The sequence below is a fragment of the Neopelma chrysocephalum genome, unplaced genomic scaffold, assembly GCF_003984885.1.
Source record: "Neopelma chrysocephalum unplaced genomic scaffold, ASM398488v2 Primary Assembly neopelma1_22, whole genome shotgun sequence".
In the NCBI taxonomy this organism is placed as follows: Eukaryota; Metazoa; Chordata; class Aves; order Passeriformes; family Pipridae; genus Neopelma; species Neopelma chrysocephalum.
In genome coordinates, this window is record NW_020897689.1 from 22,615,186 (window position 1) to 22,630,623 (window position 15,438).

The following is a 15,438-nucleotide window of genomic DNA, read 5'->3' on the forward strand; positions in this document are numbered from 1 at the left end:
TACTTTGGCGGAGCACACTTTTCCCTGGGGGCTGACTTTAGAAACTCATTGATGTCACTTCCTTCCTCAGTCAGCAAGTGAATTTTCACTAATTCTCAAGACCAGCTGTCCATGCTGTCAACAGAAAGTTATTAAAATTCCTTTAAAGTGAATCAAAATAGCCTAAAAACAAATGTACTGGGAAACAGGAAAGCATCAGTATTCAAAGTCCACAAACCTTTGAGCAAAATAGTGTTGATCTAACCAGAGATTTCAAACACTCTGCTTTCCTAGCAACTTGTATATCATTAGAGAATGCTAAAAACACATACTCCTTTAATCTTCTATTACCAACAATCTATTTGGTTAAAATATTAGTTACAAGAATAAATCTTATTTCTCCCAAAGATGAACTCAGTGAACAAGGGAATACATTTTAAGTCTCCCCTAAATGATAGTTGTGTAGAGGGTTTTTAGCTAAAAAAAGGATAATTTTTATATTTAGCAAATAAAAACACAACACAAGCATGCAGGAAGTAATTATCATAAGAGACAATCTTATAATATAGCCTAAAGTAATTATCTTTATCTGAATTATCTATAATGCTTTCATTGAAAAGAGTAGTAGTCTCAGGGATGAGTAGGGAAGATCATTTTCCTTTAAATAGAGTCTTTATACTGTATTTTAACACTTTAAATATTTACACCTAATTTTAAAAATTCTGTTTGTGCCACACATATTAGTATGGAAAAGTTCTCTTGAAAGGGAGTATCATTTCCAGTGCTGGAGGTGGCAACCACCCATGCTAGGCAGTCTCCCCTGACAGTTAGTAGTGATACTGACAGGTTGTAAGTCGTGTCTCCTATCATTATTATTTTTAAAAACCCTCCAGGTGCACGTAGCCTAGTTGGATAGGCAAGTGTGAAATTCCTGACTTTCCCCAATACGTGTGGATGGTCTCCAGTAGCAAAGGGAAGGTAATTGATACCAGCTGCCCTTTTGACATCTAGTGCATGGGAGCAGTAAATGAGACAAAATTGGTTGAAAAGAAAAGAATAGTTTTGAGGTGTCCTTGCTGCTAGGGTCCCAGATGGCTGTAGAAAGCAGTGCGTTGTCCAGGCTCTGATTATATCTCCAGGAGCACACTGAAGGATGCTGCAGAAGAAGGCCAGAGTAAGGAAACAAAACCATCACTCAACTTGCCGCTTTGTGGATATTATCAGGATAGAATTTCTCACTTGAGCCAGCTGGTGCCAAATCTCAGTCTTGACACAGACACGTAATTTTATTTTAAGGTAATGGCAGAAGTTGCTTTCCTCCTCCAGTGGTCAGATCTTGAGCTGGATGTTACTAGTTTCTCCAGCACATAGTACACTCTCACAATATTAAGGTGCTTCATAGCACATATTTGAAATTTGTTGCCTCCCCTTTAAATTTTGTGATTTCTTTGTGGTTCCAGCTTAGCAAGATTGGCTACCCTATATCAATTGTCTTTTTATCACATCTTGATTAAGAGGGGCTTGTGTTTCTTTTATTTTAGGTTGATTTCCATTTTGAAGTTTCAAGTAATTTCTACATGTTAAATTCTGTTTCTTAATTATAAGGTTCGATTATTTTTTTATTAATTCACTGTGTATTGTTCTGCGGCATGTATATTGATAGTGGCATGTCCACTATCATCTTCATTAAAATATGTACAAACTAATTCTTTTCTTTCTCTTTCAGAGTCTGGAAAAAAGCTGCAACAACAGATAATTAATCAGGTATTTAGAAACATTCATACTTTTTGTTACTTAATTTTTCACGTAGAAAAGTTATAGCAATTAAAAGGCAGAAATCCACAGGATATGCTAATATTAACAATGCAGGTGTGTTAAGGAGCATGCATCAGACTACTGGCTGGCTCTGAAGATATGTTGAATTAACAAAAGCAGCCATCGTTTTGATTTAAACCTAAGATTTGCCATTTAAGCAATTTAATTCATCTACTTCTCAATATGTTGATGCTGAGGACAAAGCCCAGAAATAACTTGTTCAGTGGTACCAAATTTTGTAGCACAGAATTATGCTTTTTTAAAAAAACAAAACAAACCAAACAAACAAAAAAACAAAACAAAACAAAAGTAATATTTCTGCTATTTGCTAGTATTCCTTTTCAAAAGGCAGAAAACTATTAATACAAAATACCTGAACAGCACATGTAAGCAGTGTATTTCAGTGTTGCTTAGGTTATTTCTGCCATGAATTTTCATTGAGGCTGCACTAAACTGTGACATTGCTTGTAGAGGCATTTTCCATCTTGTCCTTATTACTGTATCAGTTAGGAGTAACTACTTAGGAGAAAAAAAAATAACTTTATATATTGTAATTTATGATTTCAATATCAGGAAAAGGATATAGGAATTAAACTAAAAAAAAATCTTATTCAGAAAGAGAGGAGAAAACCCAGAGTTTACCTTCCTCAATTATGTGTCCTTGCAGATTGAAAGGACCTGACTTGTACAGAAGCAGTGAGCTTGCTTGTCATTTTTTGGCTTCTTGTCCTCTTGCTGAATGCTGTTATCCAGCATTATGCTGTTATCCAATGAGTATCTGGATTGTTCATGAGATTTATTTTGAAAAGTCATTTAAAAAGCTGTCATTAAAATATTTGTATTCCAGCAATTACTCTCCCTTCAGTAGCCTTCCTTCCAAGCTATAAATTGAGGCATTGGCATCATTACATCACTGCTATCTGTGAACTGATCACCTTTATGAACCACCAACCTGACAGGTAGTCAGGTTAGTGCTTTAGTCCACCTAAAGCATCCTGGTCTGGGGCTAACAGCAATTCCCCTGGCATGGCTGAGCATGGCACAGATGTCACTGTATCACTTTCAGTGGCCTGAGTTGGCACCATTCCTCACGAAGTAAGCCCTTGCACGTCTGAACACTTATGGGAAGCCTGGTCCTGTGACACAAAATAACACTCAGAGTTGTTACAACTTCCTTATTATCTTAAGAAACTGATGGATAGATATATTTAGCCCAAAATATAGCATTGCATAAGCAAAGGAAAACCTTCACTTTTTTAAATAAGTGTAGAAATATTTTGAAATTCAGTGGAAGTTCTGTGCTTTGACTGAGTGTTTATGTCTTAGAACAAGTCTAATTAACTTTTATAAACTAAACTGCATTTTAAAATTAGCCCAAAATATCTTGCAAAGCCACTTTTGGGAGTCTTTATTGGCCAGAAGGGGGGGCACTTGTATTTTTAAAACACAACTTGAGGCTCCATTGACAGGGCTGTGAGTTGTTGATAGACCTAATTCTGCACATTTTCTCTGTGACAAAATCAGCTCTGTTGATGCCATTGTCCTTTTCTGAGGAAGAATGTATTGTGATAAAAAAGACATTTGTCCCAGTTTCAAGAGGTGGATCAGGTGCTGTACTTAGTTTATCCAGTCTTGGGCTTTTCCTGCATGCCACTACTTTCCCTTCTGGAATTGCTCACCTGCTCTGTCTCTCTGCAGTTAACTTAAGAACATCTCATTTTGTAGGAATACTTCATTGTCTTGATATGCTGAGGATGTATCTAAACAAAGCTGTAAAAGGTTGATTTGGGAACAAATAGTGGACATTCACTTTTAAATGGATTCTAATGAAGCTGGTGGTGTCCCATTCTATATAAACTTCCTTTGAACTTCCAAGAAATGGAAGAATGTTTAAGAACAGAAATCAATTTCATTTTGAAGTCTATAATTTGGGGCACAGCTGCAGAGGCACTGCATATTTGATTTGTCCTTTTATTACTTCAGTAAAAAGATTTGAACTGGGGCTGATCCTAATGGAATACCTCTCATGGAAGGATTCTGTTTATTTTCAATTCTGAATTTAAAATGTTTTATGCAGGATAAGATACTTATCTAGCTTGAGATCTTGTAGTCCCCTTTAAGTTGGTTCAATAACAGTGAGTTAAACTGGCTGCCAGAAATTTAAGTTAGGGAGAAGTGTCTCCACAGAAGATGAATGATGTTACAATTTGAGAGGAGCAAGAGTGCAAAGGGGCAAGTAGCAGGAAATATCTTGTTGAGAGGTGAGTGAAACAGAGAGGGGATGGGGAAATGATAAAACTGCTGTCCCAGTGATCTATTGGGTAAACCCCTGGCTGTCTGTACATACCTGGAACCTCTCACGTCTTGAAGACCACTGTGGTTTCTGTGTGGTTCTTAGCTCTCTCTAAAGCCTAAGCAAAGTTTAGTGAAACATGATGTAGATGAAACACTAAGGTAGTATCTGCTTCCAGAAACCTTTCACTATAGTTATCATCTTCACTAACTTTTGTTCTCTTTTATCATAAAGCGTTTACTCATTTTCCTCAAACACCTTTTTTGTCATTTATGTATATAGATATGCATGTTCCTTTAACAGCAGTGGTCATCTAACACCAGCAGTCAACCAGAAATAGCATGTGCTCTGCTTTTCAATATCTGTTTTTAACTACCTTTGCAACTTCAGGGTAAATCCTGGCACCAATGTACAGCCTGATTAGCTGTAATATGTTAACCACTGCTGAGGAAGATGCAAGGAAACAAGAAGAAACCTTGTGTTCCTGTGTAACAGTCTTGTCAAAACAATACACTGCAGACCGCCAAACAAAATGTGTCTGAAGGCAATCTTTTGTTTCATCCTTACCACTCACATTTGTTTGTGTTGCGGTCTTAATGTCCACTTCTACATACAGTTTTCTCCAGTACCTCTGAATCTATGAAGGACTAACAAGAATATGTGTACTTGGATTTCGAAGTTGAAGTTGTTTGCACAGTCAGACTTTTGGGTTAAAATCACAGCTGTGTTTGAGCTCAGGCTTGAACCTGTCTCTTCTGCAGTGAAGCTGCATCTAAGGAGGCTAGCAAGAGGGCTACACAATATCTGTCCCACTGTTCTGCCCTTAAGTAGCTCTGTCAAGGCAGGCTCTCTTGCAGTGGCACATGCATCTCTTAGTCTTTTAAGATCTCTTTCAGGGAACATTTCCCCTTCTGCGCATGGGGTTGGGAAACCAGCAATGCAGAAAGGTTTGTGATGAGGCAATATACATACTAGAGCTAAACTTGGACCAGGGGTAACTGCAGCACTGAAGTACTGTCGGTATATATACACCTTGTGCCAAAGAAAAGAGGTGAAAAGGAACTCAAACAACTGTTAAATGACAGTGTGAGTTTGTTGCACAGACAATGCTGAGGAATGACTTGTGACCTGAAGGGTGCTTCAGGTACACTCATGGTATAATAAATCTATATTAATATGAGCAAAAACTTCACAGTTCAGTCTAAACTCCTTGGTTGCCCTTGTGCACTGCTGTAGTTTACTCCAGTACTCTCCTTTATCTCCTTCATCATTTCACATGACCTAGCTACAAAAACTTCAGTCCAGTATGCCAGCTTCCAAGTACATTGAGGTTATCTAATATGTATGTCCCTTGGTTCTGTTTTCCCAGTTACTTTGTTAGGCCAAAATTAGGAGTTTGAAAATCTGCACGAGAGCTTATGCCTTTAGTTCAGTTTGTTTAGTGGGCTATTATTTCACTTTCATGTGCTTCAGAATCACATAATGGTTGAGGTTGAAAGGCCTCTCTCTCTGGACATCATCTTGTCTAAACCCCTTCCTCAAAGCAGAGCACATTGCTGGCTCACAGTCAGCTTGTTCTCCAGTATCCTCAGGTCCTTTCCTACAAAGCTGCTTTCCAGCTGTCATCCCCCAACCTGTACTGGTTCCTGGGGTTGTTCTTCCCCAGGTGCAGGACTTCAAATTCTACCTTGTCAAATCTCATGAAGTTTCTGTTTACCCATTTCTCAAGTTCATTGTATTCCCTCCGAATGGCAGCATAACCCTCTGGCAGCATAACCACTCCTTCCAATTTTGTATTGCCTGCAGTATTGGTGAGGGTACACTCTGTCCCATCACCCAGGTCAGTAATAAAGATATGGGACAATTTTTGAACCGTTCAGTCTGGGACAATTTTTGGACCATTCACTCTGGGACTCTAGTTATCGGCCTCTGGCTGGATTTTATGCACAACTGTGTAAGCCTAAGCAGTTCATCCAGTTTTCAGTCCAACTCACTGAAACTTACCTAGCCTGTACTTCATGAGGACGTTATGGGAGACAGTGCCAAAAGCCTCAGTAAATTTGAGATAAACAAGCTCCAGTACTCTACCCGCACCCACTGGGGCAATCATCTCATCATACAAGGCTATCAGACTAGTCAAGCATTGATTTCCCTTTTATGAATCTGTACAGCGTGAAATCCAGCTGGAGGCCAGTCACCAGTGGTCACAGCCCACAGCCCCAGGGGTCACAGCCTAATCATCATGGCTAGGCTTCGCGAACGAAGATTTGGGAAGGGCTCTACCCACTTTTCTTGCAAGCGCGTTGGTGGCTAAAAAGGCCAATACGAGAAAGGCAAGTCCAGTTGCAAAAGGCACAGCAGAAAGACTCCTTAGATGATATATTCTGCAAGGCTCGATTCTTTCTGCATTGTCTTTTCTCCTCAAGGGTGATCCTGCGGGCTTTCTCAAAAGCATCAGCAGCGTTATAAATAGTCTGTCTCCAGGCCTCCCGATTAGAGGCCAGAGTAGACCAGTTATGGTGATTAATATGCTCGAGGCTGAGTTGTTGCTTCAGGGAGTCCTTGTATCTTTTCTTCGGAGCTCCTCTCTTGTGGCAGCCGGTGGCAAGTTCACCATAAAGCAGGATCTTAGGGAGGCGGTGGTCCTTCATCCTGGAGATGTGCCCTGCCCATCGCAGTTGCGTTCTCAGTAGCATGGCCTCAATACTTGTGATTGCTGCCTGTTCAAGAACAGATGTATTGGTCACATAATCTGACCAGTGGATGTTTAGGATTGTACGGAGGCAGCGTTGATGGAAGCGTTCTAGAAGACGCAGGTGGTGGCGGTAGATGACCCATGATTCGGAACCATATAAAAGAGTAGACAACACTATGGCTCTGTAAACACTGATCTTGGTACTTTTCTTCAAGTGTTTATTACGCCATACTCTTTTATGGAGTTTTCCAAAAGCACTATATGCCTTCGCTAACCTATTGTCTATCTCCCCGTCGATCTTACCATCTGAGGAGATGAGGCTGCCTAGGTAATTAAACTGTTGGACTGATTTGAGTTCTGACTGGCCGATGGTGATGTGGGGATGATGGAGGACTTCCTGAGGTGCAGGTTGATGGAGAACTTCAGTCTTCTTCAAGCTGATTTCCAGCCCAAAGAGCTCAGCAGCGTCTGCAAAGCAGGATGTTAAACGCTGCAGGGCTGCTTCTGTGTGGGCAACAAGGGCAGCGTCATCAGCGTAAAGCAGCTCCCGGACAAGATGGTTTAGGGTCTTAGTGTGGGCCTTCAGTCGCCTTAGGTTGAATAGGCTTCCATCGGTACGATATCGAATGTAGATACCGTCCTGATCATCGAGGTCTGCCATGGCCCTTTGGAGCATCATGCTGAAAAAGACTGTGAATAGGGTAGGAGCGAGAACGCAGCCTTGTTTCACAGCCTAATAAAGTACCGTTTAACTTCATCATTGCATACCAGAATAATGGGATGGAGTGTACCCTCAGGAAGTTGTCAGAGGATACCAAACCTGGGAAAGGAGTTGAGACACCAGATGAGGACCTCAACAGAGTAGAGAAATGGACAAACAAAAACCTCATGAAGTTCATTAAAGTATATGCACCTGAGGAAGAATAGTTCCCTGCTCTGTCATGCCCCCAGAAAATGAGGGTACTGATCAGATTGTAACTTCTTCAATGCTCCTACCAGCCCTCTTTGAAGATAAGAGTGACTTTTGCTTTCTTCCAGTCCTCAGGAACCTTCCCCCATCACTATGATCTTTCAAAGATAATCAAGAATAGGATCACAGTGACATCCTCCAGCTCCCTCAACACTCATGGGTGCAACCCACCAGGTCCTATGGACTTGTTTCTGTCCAGTTTGTTTAAATATACCCTAACCTGATGTTCATCTACCATGGGAAATCTTCCTTGCTCCAGACTTGAGGCATGGCCTCACCAGTGCTGAGTACAGAGGAACAATCAATTTTCTGGTCCTACTGGCCACATTCTTGTTGACAGAAACCATGATTCCATTGGCCTTTTTGGACACCTGGGCACACTGCTGGGTCATGTTCAGCTGCTGTCGACCAGCACCCCTAGGTCCTTTTCTGCTGGGCCACTTTCCAACCACTCTGCCCCCAGCCTGTAGTGCTGTATGGGGTGCAGAACCCAGCACCTGGCTTTATTGGACCTCATATTGGACCTCATATCATTGGCCTTGGCCCATCGATCCAGCCTATCCACATCCTTCTGTAGAGCCTTCCTGCCCTTCAGCAGAACAGCACTCCCACCCAACTTAGTATGGTCCACGAACTTACTGAGGATGCTGTTGATCCCCCCATCCAAATCATCAATAAAGATATAAAATAGGATTAGCCCAAATGCTGAGCCCTGGGGGACACCACTAATGACAGGCTGCCAACTGGATGCGGTACCATTCATCACCACTCTCTGGGCCTGCCCATCCAGCCAGTTTTTAACCCAGCAAAGAGTGCCCCTGGCCAAGCTGTACACTTAACAGCTTTTCCATAGAATACCATAGGAGACAGTATCAAAGACTTTACTGAAGTCCAGGTAGACTACATCCACAGCATTTCCCTCATCTGCTAGGGAGGCCACCTGGTCATGTCCACTAGGCATTCACTTGTCTACATGCATATCCTTGGAGTAGACAGCTCAGAGCCCTGTCTGGTTGACTGTGGGATCCTTCCTCTCCCCCTGCATATTTTGTTTATCAGTAAGTGGAAGTTGCTTTTTTTAAAATTAATGTTTCATTTTTTATCTGGTATATGAAAAGTTATGAAAATCAGTTGGGAAAAAAAGTTCAGTTTTCCCCTACACATAAAGTTTTCTTTCTTCCAAGCTCATAAGGTCTGCTTCTGATACCATCCTCTGCCCCCTTCAAGTTCAGATAACATGGCAGTCGTTCATTGATTACTGCATAATATATAGTACCAAGATGATGAATCTCAGAAAAAAAAATATAGGAGGAACTATAATTTGAATAAGAACAGCAGAGACTTTTATGTAAGAACCTTTTCAGTCCCTTGTGGAGGAAACAGTTTCTCAGGCTGTATAGATGGGAACATGCATGCAGTGTCTGAAGATAAAAATATCTTAAATTTTATGAAGAATGAGTCTTTTTGTGGAAAAAAACACAGGCATTAGAGTATGCAATGGATTGAACACTCAACAGAAGTATTGAAAGAAATGGTGTGAGGTTTGAGCAAGGAAGGGCAGCATGGACTAGGAAGTTGAGTTGCAATCCTGATTCTCAGATTTCTGTGTCCCCTCTTGCTCTGCAAAATTAACAAGGTTTTTCTACCAGTGTTAATCAGAAAGTAGGAATCACAGTATGCACATGGGCTAGGCAATTATTTTTCCCAGGTTTTCAGACATGGAAGAATGAAGTGTGAAGGTCAAGGCACTTGCTCAAAGTTATAAAACCAAGCACTCTGGCTCTGGCCAGTGCACCTACCCTTAATCACAGTGCTGGTCTTATTATTCCTGTGCTTCAAGGAGGGATGGTGCTTGAACTAGTTAGTGTTTGGGTGTCACATTTATCTCTGTGACACTGCTTGCAGATTAATACATACCAAATGGATAGCTATACAAAAAATTGCTACAGAATAGACTAGGATATTTTCTTTCACCTACAATAAACATGACTTTGCCCCATTCAGCAAAAATAGGCTATGCTACCTTTCAGTCAGAGGAAGAACGAAGTGCGCAGTGGATAATTCCCTTCGTCAATTCACAGCCTATTTTCTCACCACAGCAATTTATGAATGCAATCCATTATCAACCATTAATATTTTTATCTAAAAATGAGCGCATGAATTTGTTTAAAAGAGTCTAAATGTAGGAAAACACATATTTGAGATATTTGCCAACCTGGGGTGCATTATGTGTTTCTATTTCTTTTTTATTTACCAATAAAGTAATCTAATTTGAATTAAATGCTAATTGTGATTGAAGGGAAAATGCTTTGAGACCTCTAGAGATCTTACTGTCTCTTCCAAAGCAGTTTGGGGAAAATTGAATTCTTCATGCCTGAATATACATTAACATTCTTCGTCTGAACCTAGTTTCATTTGAAACTTTTCTTATTATTTCTAAAAGAGCAACATGTCTCGTTTATGCTGGAAGATAAGTGTATTTACCTGCAGACAAGATAGAAATGGATTCTGTTTACCAGGAAAAAAATTCCTGTGAATCTTACCACAGCCACTAATGTGAGAAATTCTGCCATGTTGCAGAAACACAGCATTACATTTCAGGCCTCTTTTCTTAAAGGGGGTGGTGGGTTTTGTGGGGAAGGAATACAGTTTTTCATCATCTTGTTTTTTACCCTTTAGGTTGTAACTGCCCACGGTGCCCTAGGGAGATCCTGTCCAGTCATGCTGCCAGACCATCTCCCTCTCAGTAATGTTGGAAGCCAGGGACAACTATAGCCACAGCTATAAGAGAAGATCTCAGGGATGTGAGGGGTGGTGGCTGGTCAGAGGGGAAATTCTGTCCTTGCTGGGGAGAAGGCAATCATTGGTATTCCAGCTCTGTATCCATTTCAGGAGAGGGCATGAATGCAGGTGGGCACATTGCCCACTGTTGACAGTTGGGCACAGGCAGGAAGAGGGAGTGCTGGCCACGGAGAGAGGGAATGGGGAAATGTGATTGAAATTCCTATGAAACTAGACTACCACTTGTGTTGCTGCTTGTAAGAACATCTTGTTGAACAGCTTGTTTGTAACCTGATGTTTGCAGAAATTGAGGAAAGGATTTGGTACCTGTCTCAAAACTCTCTGGCCTTAGAATCACATTGGTTCCCCATATAACACATGCTGTTTGCCTCATTTTTGTTTCAAATATCTTAATGTGCATCCAAGCTCCACCGTTGGCTACTGAGAACAAACATCTAAGCAGCTATTTCAGTAGCTGTATCTTCATTGCATTTCAGGGGGGCAAATTTGGAAGGAAACCAAAGTGTCTAAATTCAACTCAAGTCCAGATCTTAAACACCCTCTGCTTATTCATCACTTCCCAGTGGAGGTGGTTGAGTCTCATTGGCCTGTTCTTCTGTGGGGGTAGGTGTGCCCCAATGTTGGCAGGACTGATCCAATCCAGGCACTTTTTATCTCAGTGTGGTGGAAACCCAGAAAGGGTAATCTTCATAAAATGAATATTGCATGCTTATTTTGAGTCCATTTTGAATTTCAGATTATTTAAGCTGCATTGCTGTGAGATTGTTCTGTGTAGAAAAACGAGTGAGTGTCAATGAAGATTTCTGGCCACTGACCACAGTGCCTGATTTATTAACACAGAGGAGGACTGAGCTCAGAATTAAACAGTTTGAACGCACCAGTTTACTCATACCCAAAACAAGTATTATTGCATAGGGAGGAGGTTGGGATAAATATGGCCAATTGTTAAGAGGTCCATGATCTGAAAATTGCCATTTATTAGTAGTGCATCTGCCTTTTGTTAGCAGTGCATCTGAGCTACACATCTAGAGACACATACTCCATGCAAACTGGCTGCAGACTCTGTCCAAACACAAGGTGCCTGGGCTGCAGTGGCTCTGTGCTTATTAACAAGTCTGTAAGTTATAGTGCAAAGAACCACCAGCATAAAACTGTTGTCAGAAAGCAAGAGAAGCAACATCAGTATTGCATTATCCTGAAGGTAATTTATTATTACCATCAATTGACCTTGACAATTATTTCTATATTTGTAATATGGGAGTGGAATGCTTGCTTTTATTTTCAATACTTGGTTGCAGTTGTCTTGGTGAATCTTTAATCAGTCATGCAAACTTATATTTAGTTTCTGATATTAATATTGGTATTTTTCCTATTAACCATGCCTTGATCTTTCTTGCCCTTCCCATTCTGAGCATTCTTTGGAGAAACCAAATGTTTTGACTGTGAGGGCTGAAACAGGAGGAAGTTAATTCTGAATTTAAACAAGAATTGGCGAGTAAAATTAGAGCTTAAGTGCCTTCATCCAAGTTGCTGACCATGTGAATCAGCTTTGTCGAAGTGGCTCCTGCGGACTGTCTTGCCTCATTAGCATGAGTGACTTTGTGCTTCTGTAGATGAAGACAGGGCAGGGAAAGGAGGGGAGCTCTGTGCAAAGCCAAGAGTCAGGTATCTATGAGAGTCTCAGTCAAAGACTGAGGGGACTCCTGTCCCCTTATTAAATGGGGATGGGACTACTACAATACTCATGACAATGTTACTGTTTATCTTATCCCATTGGGCCTCTCCACTTTCCCCGCTGCCTGTGCATGTGGGTTGTTTTCCAAAACCATTTCTGGATTGCGGCTCTCCTTTCAAATTTTTCCACACCAGCTCACATTTGGCCACACCACATAAAAAGAAAAAAAATCCCTTTCCTTCTTTACTAGTTTGGTCAGTGTCCTTGCCATAACTCCAAGTCACCCTGCAATGAGATGCTGAACTTTCTGCTAACAGATTCAAGGGACAATAGTCACTAATTCACAAAGTTGTGTTTTGAAAAGCAGTATTTAAATTTACTGGTATCTGTTAATTCAAATCTACCTGCAGTATTTTATTCTCTTACTATGATCAGTTATTCTCATTTGTGTCTAGCTCAGAGTTCACAAGGACCTCCAGTGAACCCGATTGTAATTTAGCTGTAAACTATGCAGTTTGCCTCTTAATGTCTGCTGGAAGTTCTGAGTATCTTGTATATTCTTTTTTTTCTTTTTTTTTTCACCCTCAACTTGTTTATTAATCTTAGAGATGCTTGGTACAAGTACATGTGTTTTAGGGATACATACCTCATAGAAAATAAGGTGTCTGTTACAGTAAGGTCTTACCTGTCAGGACTGATGGCTCTACATACAAAATATTCCTAGATCTTAACCCAGAGGAAAGATAAGCTTGTTGCTATTTTGTGCATTTTTGAGAACTTTAGGGCAGAACGAACAATGAAAGTTCAAATCACAGTTGTTTTATTCTTCCTCTTCCATAATGGAATTGGTGTATGAGTCACAAGGTATCTCTGACAGAACTACCTCTGCTAAACTTGCAGTGATCACAAGGAATACATGTGTCATCTCTGGCTTGTGGGGAATGTAGCATTAGTGATATGCCCTGAATAAATTAGATAAGCCAAAAATTCATGACTCCACTGGGAGGTGAGGGATTAGTAATGCCTATCTCTAAACTAACTGTTTTAAGCACAAGTGATGAATCAAGGGATATATCTCCACTGCACAGAAGGTGAAGCACCTCATCGGCAAATATTTTCTGTCACTTGTGGTCAACTTGGATAGTGTCTCCTTTGGGACATCCTGTAGGGGGGTTTTTTAGATCACCAGCATTACACTAAACAGCTGCTATGATATGAGAGAGTTCTGATCATATTTACATGTTAGCTCAGGTAGCATAGTACCAGAAGAGTATGGCCATTCTGAATTATGCTTTGCAAATAGCCTTATATCACAAAAGAAGGTAAAGGATAATCTCTCTTTTTGGCAGACTTAAGAAAACTTACACATATATTTGTAAGTACAGCTGTACATGTTTGTACAGCTAAAGTTAGGTAGTAACAGATCCAGGCTTCACTGTCTTGCTGAAGATAGGAATCATGCAAACTTTTCCTCATATTTAAGCTACATACCAAGTCTGAGCCATTTGCCACAATCATGGTCCTTCTTCTAACTGTGCTCAGTTGTCATAGAACCATAGAATAGTTCGGGTTGGACGGGACCTTTCAAAGGTCATCTAGTCCAATTCCCCTGTAGTAAGCAGGGTCATCTTGAACTAGATCAGGTTGCTCAGAGACTCATCCAACTATTAAGTGAAAAACTTGATGTTTTAGGCCGAAACTATAGGTTTCAGAGTTTTCAAAGACTCACACATAACCTACTATCCAAGTAAGAGGATGTTTGTTTTATAATCCTCCGGTACTCAAGCTGCCTTCAGCTAAAAACCTGAATTAAGAGACTGATCTCCATGTGCTCCCTGATCATTATAGAATCAGGGAGTGAATTGGAAAATGAACCTTGTGTCAGAAGACCCTTTCTCTGTCAATTTTCTATTGAGAGATCCTAGGTAAACAAGTAAGGTTTTGAAGTTATATGATCATTATAATACAATATTCACATAAGAAGCAATGTGAAGAAATGTGAAGAAATACATTCATACAGTGCTCTCAGTTTATGCTGAACTTTGGCACTGCTGAACATGTATAGTGCCAAAGGATTGGGATGTAAGTACTATATACTCCAAGCACATCTTTCAAAATCTTGTCATTTTTTCACTGGGAGGCCTTTGCTTCTTCTCCTGCTTAAGTTGCTGTGAGTATGTCTGAGTTGGTCAGAAAAAGCAAATAATTTTTATTCCAAATTATTTTTATAAGTTTTGACTTAAAGGATGAAGGTTTTATCATCTCTGAATATCCGTGTGTTTGCAGAGCAGCCATATTAACTATTTAGAATAAGAGGTACTGAGAGAGTCCTCAGGGCACTCAAACCTGCAGCAGTCAAGCTCAAGCCACAGTAAAAAGCAGAGCACAGCAGGCTTCCTATGTGACTCATGCAGTTGTTCCTAAGCAGCATCTTAGAGGACTATTTCATGAAGGGTGTTTTAGGAGAGAAGATGTAGTAACTAGATGTTGAGGACCAAATCATACATTACTAGTACTTAGAGTGTAGTTATTTGGCAGCAGAGAAAAACACTAGAAAACAGAATATTTATTCCCTCCACTATTCTTTGTGCTACATTTTCTGTTGAGCTTATTTAGTTTTATTATTCTTGTTAGTAAAAATGAATATCCAGTACTAAAGCATTTAGGAAACACGGCACTGCCTGCACTTCAGGCCATTAAAGCTGTGTAAATCAGCCCTGAAATATCAGCCTTTCCAATACATCATTATCTTTTTGCATGGTGAGTTGCTCTAATTGCAAACTGTCTAGATGAGATCCCACCCGTGCATTGTAAAACCACCGCAAAGCATAATTGGATGAGCCTTAACCATTCTTGGCAGTAGTCAATCTCTTCTACCCCAGTGGCTTGTGAAAGTATTAAAGGAAAGGACAGCTTCAATATGTATAAAAGAAGGTTTTGGCTACTTATTTTTACAGTGAGGAGAAATCTTTCTGTGGACGGGGAGGAGCAGGAAATCTCCAGCAATAAAAATGTCAAAAAAAATAAAACACATGAACACAATTAATGACTCAAAAATGCCTTTTGTTTCAACAGCTTCACTTAGTTGCCTGCTGGTAGCCAAACACCACACTAACACTCTCTTAAATTAATTTTTTTTCCTTGTATTTAAACTGATTTTTAAATCTGTCTTCAGTTCCTGTCTACCTAAAGTGAGACAGAGTGCCTAC

The 15,438-nt window shown here is 40.3% G+C and overlaps 1 protein-coding gene across 2 annotated transcripts in view; it reads left to right on the top strand.

The window, feature by feature from the left end:
- CHST9 (carbohydrate sulfotransferase 9) overlaps positions 1–15,438 on the top strand; it is a 96,718-nt gene that overhangs the window by 69,097 nt on the left and 12,183 nt on the right. For both annotated transcript variants that reach the window (XM_027674827.1, XM_027674836.1), the window contains one exon: positions 1,706–1,743. In XM_027674827.1, the coding sequence (XP_027530628.1) occupies positions 1,706–1,743 (38 nt within the window). The remainder of the gene's footprint in view (positions 1–1,705; positions 1,744–15,438) is intronic.